The following is a 15,149-nucleotide window of genomic DNA, read 5'->3' as shown; positions in this document are numbered from 1 at the left end:
TCAGTTTGTTCAGGTGAGATCGTGACGTCACTGTGGGGCTTCATCAGCTTCTGGCCCGCACGTCCAGGGCAGGGCTTCCCTGGGAGAAGGAGCAGCTGAGTCCCCGGTGCCGTCACCGCAGCCGGGCCATCATGGTCCTGAATCTGTCAGCGTCACTTCCTCTGTGGCAGCGGCCAGCACTGGATGCGGAGGAAATTAACGTTATAGCTCTCAGGGTTGTACTAAGACTTCGAACAGAACACAAGGCACAATTGTGGGCTGGTTTCTTTATTCTGGGTGACTGAAGAAGGGCCCCCCAGGAGCTGAAAAGCAGGGAGCGGTTGTCAGGCGAGCACTTGGGGAAGGAGGACGGACCCTGAGACCCTGGCGACCCCCAGGAGTTCCTAAGGAGCAGGTCCTTGGGGGCATCACTGCATCTGTGGAGTCTGGGGACCTCTGGTCCTGGGCCTGAGATCGGTGCCTGCACCTTCCAGGAGCCTTCCTCTGCTGTCAACTGGTCCTTCCTCATGGCAGGTTCAGCGGGAGGGGCTGTGGTTCTCCGGAGACAGAGCTGGTGGCGCCTGGAGATGCTCAGGAGCAGGTGACGGTGGCGTTGGCGCAGGCCACGGTGGAGTGGTCTCTGTTGTAGAGCTCCAGCAGGACCTGGTACTCTCCCTGGAGGGGTGCGGGGAAAGCGGGAGGTGTGTGACCCACAGAGGCATCGACGTCCCGCAGGTGGTGTGCAGCTCTGCCCTGCACAGGCTCTGCGCTAACCTCGGGGGATGATCCGCACCCCTGGGGGCTCCCAGGCTCGCTGGGAGGGACAGCCCAGATGAACATCTCACATTTCAGATGGAAGTCCCACAGGGAAGGGGCGGGTGGGGATGCTGGGTGGCCCAGGGGGTGGTGGGGGGCTGGTGCTGGTTTGCAGTTTTAACTAGGGTGGCGAAGGCAGGTCCCCTGAGAAGGTGACCTTTGAGCAAACCTGAAGGGGATGCGGGAGCATTCCACACTGTCCAGGGGTTGGCGGCCCTGCATTGCAGGGACAGTGAGGAGGCTCATGGGTCTATGGGGAGAGGACCCACGGGGAGAGGGGATGAGGTCAGGGAGGTCCTCGCTCGCCGTGGTGGGGTTGCTGCTTCCTCGCTACGGAGTGGCCTCTTCTGTCCACAGGGGCCCTCTGGCTCTTTGCTGGGAAGAGACTGCAGGGGAGAGGCAGGAAGGAGTAGGACCAGGGACGAGGCGGTGGCAGTAACAAGGCAGGTGGGAGATGGCGAAGGTTTGGAGAGGGCGGTGGGGATAGGGAGAGGGGTGGGAATCTGGATAGATTTTGAAATAAGAGCCGATGTGATTTACTGGGGAAACCCATGAGGGTGGGAAAGAGATGGGTTAAGGATGACTCCAAATGTTCTGGCCTGAGTAGCAAGAAGGCTAAAATGTCATTTTCTGAGATGGAGAAGTCAGCTGAGGGAGCCAGATTCAACTGCATGAAACCAAAGCGCGCTCCTAGGAAAAGAATCCCTGCCTTTTAGGTTTTCCCTTTCTGGCCATGACAGTCCGTAGAGGACTCCCTTGGTCCAGCTGGCAGCCAGGCTGCATGTGGATCTGCAGGAGGAACCCAGGGCCGAGCCACGTCTGTGTTGTTCATCGCTGAAGCCCTGTCCAGCCCCACCGGCCACGCGGGGGTGTCGTGTCTGCAGACTCTCTGGAGAAACACTCTGGGTGGTGGAGGTAGCGGTAAGCAGGGCAGAGGATGCTCAAGAAACTCCTGGAGCATCTTTGACGAGCCTGTCACCCGGGGAAGGAAAGGGGTTCAATCTGCATAAGCCGGAGGGAAGGGCTAAATCAGACCACTGGGTAGATGTTGCATGAGAAGTGGTTTTGGTTAGAAGAGAACTTTCCAGCAATTAGCAGAGGTCCAGGAGCAAGCGGGTTCCCCAACACTGAAGACGTCTTGGGTGTGAGGGTTGATGAGAGTGACCTAAGGCACCCCTCACCCCGAAGATTCTGTGACGGTCTAGGTTCCCGTGAGTCTGCTCAAGTATCAAGCATCTGTGATTTCAGAGGCAGTGTTAGGACTTCAACCCACAGTGTAAAAGTTAGAGAATTAATTCTGAGTAAAGACCAGCTCCCGTTTGCATCTGACGGTGTTTCATCATCACCATCCGCATTATCACCATCGTTTACTTTTTAAAAGAAAATTGAAGTATGGTCAGTTTACAGTGTGTCAATTTCTGGTGTACGGCGTAATGTTTCAGCCATACATGTGCATATATATTCGTTTTCATATTCTTTTTCCTTATAGATTGCCTGTGTCTGTGATTACTTTTAACCACTTCCCTGTGTGTTGAAGTACACACCACGCAAAATTATTGAAAAGCAACTGAAGTTTTCGTCATTGCTTTATCAGGAAGGGGTTCTGGATCACGAATTAGAAGGTATATGTACTCTGGTTTAAGGGGCAAGAGGATTCAGGCAATGGTGCCCGTCTGCAGGCAGGAGGAGGGACAAGCTAGAAGGACAAGGGGGACAGGGGAGGGACAATGGGCAGAAGCAGCGGCCTTTCTGCAGCTGAGGAGAGCCCTGGCTTTGCGACTTAGGAGTTGTGCCCTCTGCACTGAGGCTGAGTTCGGGCTGTACCTGCAAGTTGTCCGTGCGCTTTGGGCGCCCAAAGGGCCTCTGGGTTCAAAGTCAGAATGCAGCCATCACAGGCGGATGCCTGCTGCAGGCAGGACTTCAACCAAGGGGCCGGCTGTGTTGTTGAAAGAAAATAATACCAAGGCCCTGCAGACTGACTGCTGCGCGGGAAAGTCTGTGGCCGCGCGGGGATGGAATTAGCACAGAGCTCATCTCGGGGGATTTGGTGGGAGGAGTAGGGAGCGATCCCGGGTAGGTCTTTTAAAACCAGAAGTCTTTGCACCATTTCTGTCCCATATTAGGAAGCAAAGTCTCCAAGCCTGGCAGGCTGGCTGTCGGCCCGGAGCCTCTGGGCTGACTGAGCTGGTCTTGGGCCAGCGTGGGAGCCCAAGTTAGGCTTAAGGCCTCCAGCTGTCTCTGCTGCATATGTGACAGGTCACATGTGTCCCCTCCAGTTCTTTCCCTTGTCAGGCCTGCCTGGGGCAGGGCAGGGCTGGCCGGATTTCTGCCTCCCGGGCGCCGGCCTCAGAAGAGGAAGAGATAGGAGGGCCAGGCAGAGAGCGTCTGCAGATGTTTAAACAAGCAGGCCCGGGGCCAGGCGAGCTGGCCACTGTCTCGGCCTCACATTGGGCCGCATCCCAGGGAGCCCTGCTGGTGGTCTTCGGAGGCAGGCGGTGGACCCACCCAAGCATCCTGGGTGGTTGCAGTACAGCTCTTGACATCTCTGCTACTTTTCTTTCAAAGGGATCCTGAGACTCTAAGTTCTTTCCCCTCTGTTTCCGAGCAGTTGCTAAGGATAACTGGTTTTAAAAATAAAGTCAATAGTGCAAGACAAAAATCAGTTATTTGCAAATTTTAAGTCGCTCTCCAGCCCGGGGGGGTGGGGGTGGGGGTGTCCAAAGGAAAAAGGGGAAAGAAAAAGCATTCAAATGGCAAAGATTTGAAGAAAAATCTTACTGGGAGACATTCAGCCTCACATCCTAGACGGGAAGAGGGTTTGCAAAACTGTCATATTCTCCTGAAGAGTCTGTGGAGGAGGACTCAGAGAAGGAAGGGAAGGCTGGACACCTCCCAGCTGTCAGAGCAACACCAGCGCAAAGTCCAAGACCGTCTGAAGGCTTGATGGCTTTAAACAGGAGACCCCAGAGGCTGGGACAGAAAGGAAGCATACAGAGGGATGAAACAAAGTTCGGCAGATTCTTTATGAAGGAAATACTTTTCTAGACTCACACACAGGTTTTGAAAGATTGGAAGAATGGAGCTGAAAACCAAATAGTTAAAATTGTCACATTTTGGTGACCCTTCTGCTGCTGTTCCATAGGGTGGCCTCGGGAGCAGCGTGCGGAAAATGGACAGCTTATGTCGGACCTGCTGGAATTCAGCCGTTTCTTAAAGTCACAGTATGTTGAGTAAAAAGGAATTAGTGGAGAAGTGTACCTTACCTGTGGGCCTCCCTGGTCCATGTGCAAGTCGTGGGCATTTCATTTAGTTGGTGACCACTGTGCAAGGACAGTAACTGAGGGACCTTTAGGCTTTCCCGGCTGTGTTTGTCTTATTTTTCTCTGAACCATATTAGATGGGTCATATTTGTACAAACATGTAGTTGCTGTTTATCAGAAATTCAAATTTAACAGGGTGTCCTGAATTTCATCTGGCAACCCCAGTCAGATTGGAGCTCAAGACAGAAAGTTTCACAATACTAGAGGAAAGCCAGCTTCCCACTGGCTGCCTCCCTCGCCCTGCCCCCAACAGCTCTAGCCACCCGGCTGTCCCCTAGACATCCCGCAGGACAGGCCACTGGCATCCTCCTCAGTGGGAGGTGTCTTCCCAGAGGATGATCCAGGACAAAAGTGTTAAATACCGAAACGCCAAAACCCACGTGTCAAGCATTAGTGCCCAAGATGAGGGGGCAGCTTCGCTGAGAAAGGGTCTCCTTAGTGCTGGCCGACACGAAAGCTCTGAGATGTCAGCTTAATTCCCACCTCCTCCTCTTCCTCCTCTGTTCTCCTCTCTCTCCCGCCCCCATCCTCTTCTGCATCTCCTCCTTCAAGAAACTGCTCAATACAATAATCAAGAAACAAAAAACAGAAAAGCAAAATCTTACCACGGGAATTTCGAATCCAGGATTATTGACAGGGCCGGCATAATAAATCTGCTCTGGAAAAGAGACAAAACACACATAATGTCACTCAATCATTTAAGACAAAAGTGATTCACTCTATTATCTGTGCCCACTGTGCCCCGGGGAGCCAGTGATGGACGAGAAGGTGTCAGTCCTCACGTCGCAGGTGTTCTAATGAGGAGACTGATGGTACGGAAACCATGCAGCGAGAATGCATCTCGGTCCTAAAAAGTGCTGGAAGGAGACACGCAGGTAATGGGAGTTAGGCAGGTGGAGTGATGGCCAAGAGGCCAGGCTGGCGCTGGGCTGGGCGAGGCTAAATCCTAAGACCGCTTCCAGTGGCTGCCTGCCCTTGGACAGTTACTATCTCTTTGTGCTCACTTTCCTTTGTTTTTTCATTGGTGGCGGTCGGAGGGGTGGGGTGGGGTGGGGAATAGCTTTATTTATTTCTTTAATGGAGGTACTGGAGACTGAACCAGGACCTCATGCATGCTAGCATGCGCTCTACCACTGAGCTAAACCCTTCCTCCACAGGTTCCTCATTTTTAAGATGGGTATAATAATGACAATAACAGAGCTGTGAAGAATAAAGAAAGTTCATCAACATAAAGCACTAATAACAATGTCTGGAAGGCACTGGAGCAACTGTGTTGAATGCAGCTGAGAGTCTGTGTAAGGTAAGGACAGAAATGTGTCGTAGAGGCTCCCACTGCCCAGAGTCTAACGCAGAGCACGGGTGCAATGTATGGTTATTGAATGAGGTTATCGAATGAGCAGAGGTCCAGAGCCGGGATACGGGCCTGCCAACCAACTTCCTTTTGCTCCTGCTACTGTAATCCACTTCCCGCTGGAAGGATCCACGCCTGGGGTATGCTGACGCAGGAGCCTGGACGAGGGAAGGAGCCATTCGGAGCAGCCAATCTGGTGATGAGGGCGGAGGGACGGAGGAGGAGGATGCCGGAGAACAGATGCTCATTGGTTTATGGATGGCGCTGGGTACTGGGCTCTCTTACTGGTACAGTGACTTCCTGCCTCACACAGCACCTGACACTTAACAGATGCTCAGTTAATATTTGGAGACAGACCAAACTCTCCCCAGTTAAAGGGGCGGGGCCAGGGGCTCTGTGACTGGTGCCCAAGCAGCCGCTCACGTGGAACGATACCAGGGGCACAAGGATAATCTCCTTTAAAAAGGCCTCCCTGGAGCCAGCCGAGACCTGAACTTCTACCAGGAGACCTGGTCTCAGTGTAGCCTTTGGCGTCTGTTAAATGCCCATATCCTTAACGTAGCTACCCTTCCTTCCGGTGGTCGCTCCCTAGTACCTTGCGGGGATAACACAAACACATGGTGGGTGCCAGATGGAAGTTCATTGCTCTCAATATACGGATCCATTCATTGTTAAAAAGAAACATATGTTTGGTTGTGGGTATAAGCAAGAGGTTCACTGGGAACTGTTGCTCTGTGTGATGTGGTATCAGAAGCAGAAGTCTTACAGTCCTGGGTGTATACTTAGGGGTCTCCCAGGGCAGCTGGGGAAGACACAGCATCCGGCTAGAGAGCTGACTGTGTGAGGAGTAAGCGGAGCGTGTGGGCGGTGTGCCTAAAAGAGCAGCGGTGCGGGGGTGCTGCCTGTGGTCCTGGTCGGCCTACAACCCAGGGCCGACCGTTTGTTACAGTCCGTATGAATGGACCCCCTGGGGTTGTGGGACACGGAGGCCCAGCTACCAGCACGTGGTTTCTTTTAAGGAAATAGTCAGAGCAGAGAGAGAGCTAGATATGAGCAGAGAAAGGGGGGCCCAGGCCAAATGGCAGAAGGCCATACATCATGTGAACAACAGGGATCCTTGGGCAGACAGAAAAGCAGGAACCTCGGGGCTGATAAGAAATCACACATTTTGGGGTGACAGGTGTCCTGGAGGCAGACGAAGAAACGTTGGGAAATGCAGAAATCTCTAGTGTCCGAGTGTAAATTTGCTCATTATGGCCTCATTATAATAAAATTAGCCTTGCAGATTTGAAGTACCCATCATGCACCGAGGCCGTAACACTTCCGATCCAGACTCAATAAGGACAAAAATCCCTCCTCCCCACTGGAAGGTGGAGCTGGGATGGAAATCTGGGAATAAGACCCCAGTCCCTTCCCTCCCCAGTGAATATTCCAACCATTCATTTTTACGTCCTATGTAACCAGCTTGCCAAAGAAACTCAGCGCGGCCGCTCGCCTGAGCCTGTTGCTCCCGCCTTGAGAGTGTCCTATCCATCCTTTAATAAGTCCTCACTTTACTTTCTTAACCTCCGTGTCTTGTCTCTGAATTCTTTCTGCAGTGAGACAAGGACCTAACCACCAACAACAAAATAATCTGTTCTCTCTTCCCTAGTGGATGCTCTGACCCACGCTAGGACAGTCTGAGCAGAAGCACAAAGAGACCCAAGACCCAGATATTCTTCGTTTCAGCTGTCCAGTCTAGACCTGTCCACTCTCTGCCTTGCAGCCTTCTCACAAGTTCTGTGACTCCGAGGTAGACTTTCAAGAAAATCCCGTTGCTTTTGTTGGCTGGAGTAGGTTTCTGCCGCCTGCAGCTCAAGGACTGAGGTTGCCATGGGTATGGACCAGTTAGAGTCACTCCAGCTGGCTCTCAGGGCACGGGGCGCTTCTAGCTTGGAAGCAGAGTGAGTGTGCCCGTCCACAGGTCTGGCTGGATTCCCTCGGACGCATCTTATGCCCACTTCATGCTTCTACTTGCTGTCCTAAGGGGCGTAGTGCAAACGGCTTGACCTGGAGGCAGACCGATGGGTTCAGGACCCAGCTCTCCTACTAAGTGTTGGTGGACGATTTGCTTAACCGTCCTGTGATTCAGCTTCTGCATCTGCCAGACAGAAATAGGAATGCCTCCCCTCCAGGGCATGAAGGGGACTAGAGAGGTTGCAGGTAAGCCCGCGGAGAAGAATGGGGTCCCCAGTTGCTTGTTGTACAGTTATTCAGCAGACGTGAAGGACAGTGATGTGATGAAGGCTCACGTGGGATACTGGGAACCACACCGAGGCTGGGTTTGGAGACCTTTTTCCTGAGCCAGTGTGCACAACAGCCAAGTTCTGCTGGTGTCTTGGTTTTTTTTTTTTTAGCTTCTGTTTTAAAAAGTGGATGAGTGCTGCTCATTCTTCAAAAAGAATACCAGTCAGATGATCCCCAACATTTTGTTACGTTCTTTTAACGTCCTGAGCTTTGCTCACTTGTGCTTCACTGTTAAGGTCCTTTACTGGGGCGAGAAACTGGCATGAACTCCTTCACTTTACAGTTTCAACTGGAGCTTTTCTGGGGGCCCATGAAGTCCCTGAGAATTTCCGCAAGTAACTCATGAAACTGTCTTTTTTTTTTTTTTAACCTGATGAAACAACACCTAAAATTAAATTCTCCCTCCTTCCTTTTTCAGATCATCTCCGATTCTGAGATTCCTTTAATTAACATCCTCACACTCCAGTACTATAAAAAGAGCCCCAGTGTATCTGTACCCGCTTCCTCCTTTCCTTCGCTTGGAATCTTGATAAGTTTTTCATGTGCAGTAGATTAAAAAAAATTCACCTTCCTGCTTCTGAACACATGAAGTCTTTTCTGCCAATTGTCTTTATTTTTTGGACCCAGATCTTTGTGTGCTTTGTACCTAGTGTCTTCTGAGAGAAAAAATGGATTTTTAAATTGTGGTAATAAAAGATCCCTAAGGGTTTAGGTTTAGACCAGCATGAGGCCGGGCGCTGTGTCCTGCCCTCCAGCATCTTGTGCTCAGTCACCAGCTCACATGCTGGTCCGGAAGGAAGTGCTCGCTGAGTGTGTGGATTCCATTATGCGGAATTGCACCACTTCCTAGACCTTGCTAGTATCTTACAGGAATCCCCTCCATTCTTTCAAATTTATTACAAAAATGTCATCAGTATTTAAGTATCAGGAGGGTCTTTGACAGTATAAGAAGACTGAGTTATGATTGATCATAAATAGGCCGATTAGTGTGTTCAGAACAAAGGTGGTTTTTTTGGAGGGGTGGGTATTAGGTTTGTTTGCTTATTTGTTTGTTTATTTATTTATAATGGAGGTACTGGGGGTTGAACCTAAGACCTCATGCATGCTAGGCAGACTCTCTACCACTAAGCTGTACCTCCCCACCCAGAACAAAGATTTTTTAAATCATCATTTATTCATTTACTCACATTGGAGCCCTGGAGGCTGGGGCGCAGTGTTGAACTAGGACACAGCCCGCATCCTGCCCTCCAGTGAGTAGGAGGGAGTGAGGGTCTGGGATACCCCTGTACAGGGGCTGCTGTGGGCAGTGGTCCCAGGAGAAAGAGATAAGGGAGAGAGCATTTTAGGCCGACTGAGAGCCTCATCTCTGCCTTTGGGTGTTTCCTTAAAGGCACCAAATTGGCCACTAGTGGAGGCTCAGGCACTGCCCCTCACCTCTCAGGCTTTGACCGGCTCTGACTGGCTCTGACCAGCTCTGCTTTCTCTAAACTCTCCGGTCCCGTGGGGCCCCACCGGGCTAGAGAGTGAAATTTCCAATATAAATTCATACAACTGAACTCAGGACAGAGAGTTAAAAATATTTAAAGCAATATAGAAACTACCAGGTCAGCGATGTGGATGTGCAGGAGAGCATTCTGTAAAGATGGGAATGTTCTGTGTCTGCATCATTAAACATGGCAGCTGCAGTCCACATGTGGCCACTCAGAGCTTGAAAGGCGGTGAGTGTGGCTGAATGTTTAATTTAATTTAAATGTAAATGATTTAAGCTGACACTGGTGACCAGTGGCTACCATACTGGATGGTGCACTTTTTGGTCCGCACTGTCTAATAGAAATATAATGCGAACCACATTTCTAATTTGTGTTTTCTAGGGGCACAGTTGAAAAAAAGGAAAAAGAAACAAGTGAAATTAATTAAAAAATCCATGTATATTAATCCAAATATTAAAAATATAATTTCAATGTAGAACCAATATAAAAAGTATTAATGAGATATTTTAAATTTTTTTCATGCTATTTTTTATACAAAGTCTTCAAAACTTGGTGCCTGCTCTATACTTAGAGCACATCTCTCTTTGGACTGCTCACGTTTCTGCTGTTCAATAACCACATGTGACTAGTGGCTGCTACACCGGACAGGGCCAATTATTAAGTTGTGGATGAGAAATTGCAGCCCAGAAGGTGAAATAATTTCCTTCAACTTTATTCTTCCTACAAGAGCTTTTTGTCTTAGCTGCCCAAGTCTCCTCTGTGAAATATATAACTTCTGGCAATGAGAGAGGAAGGAGGATTTAAGTTTTTTTTTTCCCCCTACCAACCTATTTCTGGATTTCTGTAGATAAACACTTAATACGACTCTCAAAATACAAGTTGTGAATTGGTGGGCTGATTGGGTTCCCAGAGATGGAAATGAAGAAGATGGTGATAGGAGGAAAGAAAGAAGAAATTGAGCTGATCTTCAGAAACCTGCGGCAGCCACGGGGAAGTGCTCTGTGATTGGAAATAATGAAATAGACAGCACGAAGGGTGACCTTTCTCAGACTGGCGGCCTCTGGGGCCCATGCCCGCCCGGCAGAGCTCTGGGGATGTTTATTAAAATGCAAACACCGGCAAGCCTGGCCGGAGGTTTGAAGTGGTACCCGGGGGTGGGGGTCGGCCTTCTCAATTAACTTCCTAAACGATTATTGTACAGAAGTGTGAGTCCTTCAGCCAGATTTATGAAATTCCACAACTGGATCCTGTATTGTAAATTTGTAAAGGATCCTGTATTGTTTTAGAAAATTAAAAATGCTTTGGTCTTAGGCCATTGTTGGTCTCAGTAGCGGGGCTCAACAAAAATAAAGAACTGACGAGTGTCAAAGGACGGGTTCAACACATTCCTGGCTCATTTACAAAGACTTCAGTTTGAAGGTGGAGGGAAAGCTCCCAGGGCAAAGGATTCCTTAACAGGCTCGCTCCTTCCTTCCTTCCTTCCTTCCTTCCTTCCTTCCTTCCTTCCATCCATCCATCCATCTATCCTTCCTTTCTTCTCTCTCACTTCCTTCCTTTCCTTTCTTAAAAAAAGTCCTCTTTCTCTTGGTCATTGCTGGTACTCACTCTAGAGGGATAATTATTTCTCCTTCTCCTTCTTCCTCTTCCTCTTCGTCTTTTTTTGCAGTTCAAGGGTGGCATTTTCTGCGCATATGAGAAGAAATCACTGTTGCTGTTGATGCTCCATGAATTTGCAGCAGCAGCATCTGCCCGGCCATCACAAGTGGGAAACCCACAGCTGCTTGAAGTGTGCAGACAAAGACTAAAACATGAAGAGAGAAAAGGCAGGTGGCTGAGTGGCTGGTGCTTCAGATTTCCAGTTTCATGAGAAACGCAGACGAGACTCTCTCCCCAGAGGCGCGAGGGGGCCACGGAGTCTCGGCTTGGCCTGGTCAGCCGCCAGAGGGTACACAGCTCGCACCGAAGTCAGGTTCCTGCTACCCCTGAGGAGCAGCTCTTAAACGTCTAAGGCTCCGAGGCTCCACCACGCCTCCAGGCCTGGTTGAAATGCAGATTCCACTCTGAGATTGACGACTTCAGGGGCTCAGAGCCCTTCCTTGAGAAACCCCTAATCAGCTGCGTGAAGTAGTAACCATTGATCACTTCTGCGGTGCTTACTGTGTGCTGGGCTCTGTTCCAAGGGCTTTGCAGAGAGCAGCCCAATTTAGTTTTTTCTTTTTTGGGTGGGGGGAGGGAGGTAACTAGGTTTATTTGAGGGACTGGGGATTGAACCCAGGACCTCGTGCATGCTGAGCATGAGCTCTAGCCACTTTGAACTTTACCCCCCACCCCGCCGGCTTTATCCTTATAGCAGTGCCATGAAGTATCTTCCTTGTCGTACAGATGTGGAAACTGAGGCTCAGAGAGACTGAGTAGTTTGCCGGAAGTCACATAACCCAAGTGACAGTAAAGGTCCAGCTCTCTGTAAGTCTGGCTTCCAACCCTGTGCTTACTTATAACTAGGCTTGTGGTTGCCAAGCTGTGGTCCCCGGACCAGCATCTTCGGCCTCACCTGGGGATGCACATTCTCAGGCTCCTCCCCACCCCCAGGCGTGCTGGCTGGGAAGCTGTGGGTCGATCCTGCAATCTGCGGTTGGACAATCATCTGGGTGATACTGGTCCGTGCTCTCCAAGGCAGCCTGGCGGTGCGGCGAAGCAGGGAGCAGGAAATTCATAGAGAGATAGCGGTTTGGGCAGCAGCCGCCTGCAGTTATAAAGTGACAGCGGGGGTGAGGATGGCGGACAAACTGCAGTTTCCCAGGTGGTGGAGAACCATGGAGAACCACTCCCTCCTTGGAGCTGTTGACTCAGCATAGGAAATGGAAGCAAGACGCACTAGTCCCCACCTGCGCCACCTTGTCCCTGGGCTGTTAGCTGCGGTGGGTGAAGGACAGGCCCAGAAGCCGGGACTAGGGAGAGACTGAGAATGAGCACAGGGCCAGCGGAGCAGAAAGCCTGAAGCCAAGCAACTTGGAGACGCAGGAGGTCTGCAACGGCAAGGAAATCAAACGGAAGAGAATAGGCAGGGGCTGCCACCCCAGAGAAGATGCGTTTTAAACTGGAGGCCTCAGATAAAGCCGCTTCCTCCCCTTCTTTTACAGCAGAAATCAATGAGCGCGTTCCTGGACCTGCATTTGTTACTACGTGTGCGGTGAATGCAAAACAGTGTGCTTGTCGGAGGCTGTTGGGTCGTGGGCAGAAATTAATGGTGGAACTTCCTCCAGGCAGCACTTGCCTGGAAGGTGCTTTTTTGCCCTGTCTTCTACTACAGCGCTGCAAGGTAGAAGGCATTTTGTGGAAAGCGTTGTTTATGGAAAAATTTCCAAATCTAGGCAATTTCCAAATTTCCTCCATTTCTTAGACCTGTGAAAAGGAGCATTTAGAAACAGAGATAGTGAAGTCTAAGGAACTTGAGCTGCCAAAAAGTGAATTGCTGATCCAGATAGCACTGTTCAGACCGAAGTTTGAATAGTTGCAGACAGTGAGGCTGAGAAGCGTCTGCGAAGACTGATGCTCGGGGAATCCTTGACAATGACTGATCGCGGGGGACAGTCAGGGGCACGTGCTCAGCGTGAACCAGGACAGATGGGAAACGCCCAAGTGAATGAAAGGGGTGGAGGACAGGCGGCCACGACGAGTACCCACTGCACTTCCACCTTGTCTAATTTGTAGGTGTGAGATCAGTGAGATTCAGAGCAGAATCCCTTAGGCGCTGTCAGGGGTACCACCTGCCCGGCGGGCACTGCCATGTCAGGCTTGAAAACCAGCTCTCAGCAGATCTTCTTTGCTGTACGCTGAAATTCACCTAATCATGACATATTCCCCACTCTGGACAAACAAAGTAGGTAAGTTCTGATTTATGCGAAAGATAAACCAGGGAGCGTTATGTCTTTGACTTAAGGACTCCTCAGCTTCCAGCGGTGTCATTGTCATATTTATTTTCGCTACAAGCTTTCCAGATGCTACAGAGAAACAGTGGTGGACTAAATTTTAAATGTATCTCACTATTACTGTTGTTATTTCTTATTTAGTCTTCCAATGAAGTATTCTGGTTACTCCCGTTTCGTGGATGAAGTAAGTGAGAAGCAGGGATTAAAAAGTCTTCCAGAAGGAAAGGGCTCTGCCCTAGCCTGCAGGTGGCAGCCATGGGGAGGGGAGGAGCCCTGCTCCCTGGCTTATTCATCAGGTGGTCTTCAATTTTCTTCCTTCCTTCCTTCCTTCCTTCCTTCCTTCCTTCCTTCCTTCCTTCCTTCCTTCCTTTCTTTCTTTCTTTCCTTCTTTTTCTTTCCTTCTTTCCTTCTTTCTTTCTTTCTTTTCTTTCTCTCTCAGATCTGTGTTTTTCCCCATGTTTTAAAAAATTGAACTATAGTCAGTTTACAATGTTGTGTCAATTTCTGGTGCATAGCATAATGTCTCAGTCATACACATACATGCATATATATATGCCTTTTCATATTCTTCCTCATTATAGGTTACTGCAAGATATTGAGTATAGTTCCCTGTGCAGCACAGAAGAAACTTGTTTATCTATTTTATGTGTAGTAGTTAGTATCTGCAAATCTTCAACCCCCAGTTTATCCCTTCCTACCCCCTTTTCCCCTGGTAACCATAAGTTTGTTTTCTATGCCTGTGAGTCTGTTTCTGTTTTGTAAATAAGTTCATTTGTGTCTTTTTTTTTTTTTTAAGATTCCACATTTGAGTGATATCATATGGTATTTTTCTTTTTCTTTCTGGCTGACTTCACTTGCTGCAAATGGCATTATTTTATTCTTTTTTATGGCTGAGTAGTGTTCCACTGTAATATACCATGGCTTCTTTATCCAGGCATCTGTTGATGGACATTTAGGTTGTCTCCATGCCTTGGCTGCTGTAAATAGCGCTGCTGTGAACACTGGGGTGCACGTTCCATCAGGTGCTCTTTCTTCCCACCATCCGTCTCTGTGCTAAGTCCCCTCTCTTTGTCCCAAATCTAATTTGTTGGCATGTGCGAAAGCAGAGTCAAAGTCAAGTCGTTATATTTTCCTGAGAAGCCTGGATCTGAATTTTATCCCGAACCTTAGGTTGGTGTTCACTGTAACGAAAGCCAGAGGGTACGTGTGTTCACAGATCTGATGAAGAGCCCTGAATTCTGACTGGCTTCACAGCCGTCTTTCCCAAAGGCAAGTCTGCTACAGAGGCACCTCGGGCAGGGCTGGTGATTTCCAGCACATGGGCCAAATCCCACCCAATGCCTGTTTTGAGCAGCTGTGAACTAAGAATGGATTTTACATTTTTAAAGGGTAGGAAAAAACTCAAAAGAATAATATTTCATGTTGTGGAAAACCTAGGTGGAATATTTAATTTCAGATAATAGTGTCCATAAATAAAGTTTTATTGGGACACATCCACGCCCATTCATTTCCACGTTGTCTGTGGTCATTTCATGCTCCAACAGCGTTGGTGAGTGGTTGTGGGAGAGACACGTGGTCTGCAAAGCCTGAATGTCTGCTGTCTTGCCCTTTGCAGAAAAGGTTGCTGACCGGTGACCTAAGGGCTTGTTAACATAGGGCGCTAAGCCCCAGCCCAGAGTTTCTAGTTCACTGGCTCTGGGTGAGGACCAAAAACGTGCGACTCTAACATTTTCCCAAGATGTTGCTGACGTTGCCGGTCTGGGGACCACACTTTGAGAAACACGGCCTTATGTAGCGGCTGGTTACACCCAAAGATGATTGTTTGATTCCTGTAATTTGGTCATGCATTTAAAATCTTTTCTCTAGTCCTGGTAGGGGGCTGAAATGAGTTATACATCTACGGCGGCAGTTCCTTTGTGTTCAAAGAGGGTATGTAGCAGATGGGTTTAGACCAGGTCCCGGCTCCCTAGCCTGCTGG

General features: G+C 49.4%; 1 protein-coding gene and 1 long non-coding RNA gene across 2 annotated transcripts in view; one reads left to right on the top strand and one right to left on the bottom strand.

Annotated features, from left to right (window-relative positions):
• Nucleotides 1-251: 251 nt before the first annotated feature.
• LY86 (lymphocyte antigen 86) overlaps nucleotides 252-15,149 on the bottom strand; it is a 47,037-nt gene continuing 32,139 nt past the window's right edge. The window contains exons 4-5 of the mRNA XM_010992794.3: nucleotides 4,721-4,773; nucleotides 252-654 (exon numbers count right to left, since the gene is read on the bottom strand). Of these exons, the coding sequence (XP_010991096.2) occupies nucleotides 571-654; nucleotides 4,721-4,773 (137 nt within the window). The 3' untranslated portion in view covers nucleotides 252-570. The remainder of the gene's footprint in view (nucleotides 655-4,720; nucleotides 4,774-15,149) is intronic.
• Nucleotides 4,769-8,446, top strand: LOC135318442 (uncharacterized). The gene is made up of 3 exons (XR_004131310.2): nucleotides 4,769-4,990; nucleotides 5,273-5,415; nucleotides 7,118-8,446. It is a non-coding gene; the product is annotated as an uncharacterized LOC135318442 (long non-coding RNA).

This window comes from Camelus dromedarius, chromosome 19 (assembly GCF_036321535.1).
Source record: "Camelus dromedarius isolate mCamDro1 chromosome 19, mCamDro1.pat, whole genome shotgun sequence".
NCBI lineage: Eukaryota > Metazoa > Chordata > Mammalia > Artiodactyla > Camelidae > Camelus > Camelus dromedarius.
Note: the sequence above shows the minus strand (reverse complement) of the source record. Positions and strands in the feature narration are given on the sequence as shown.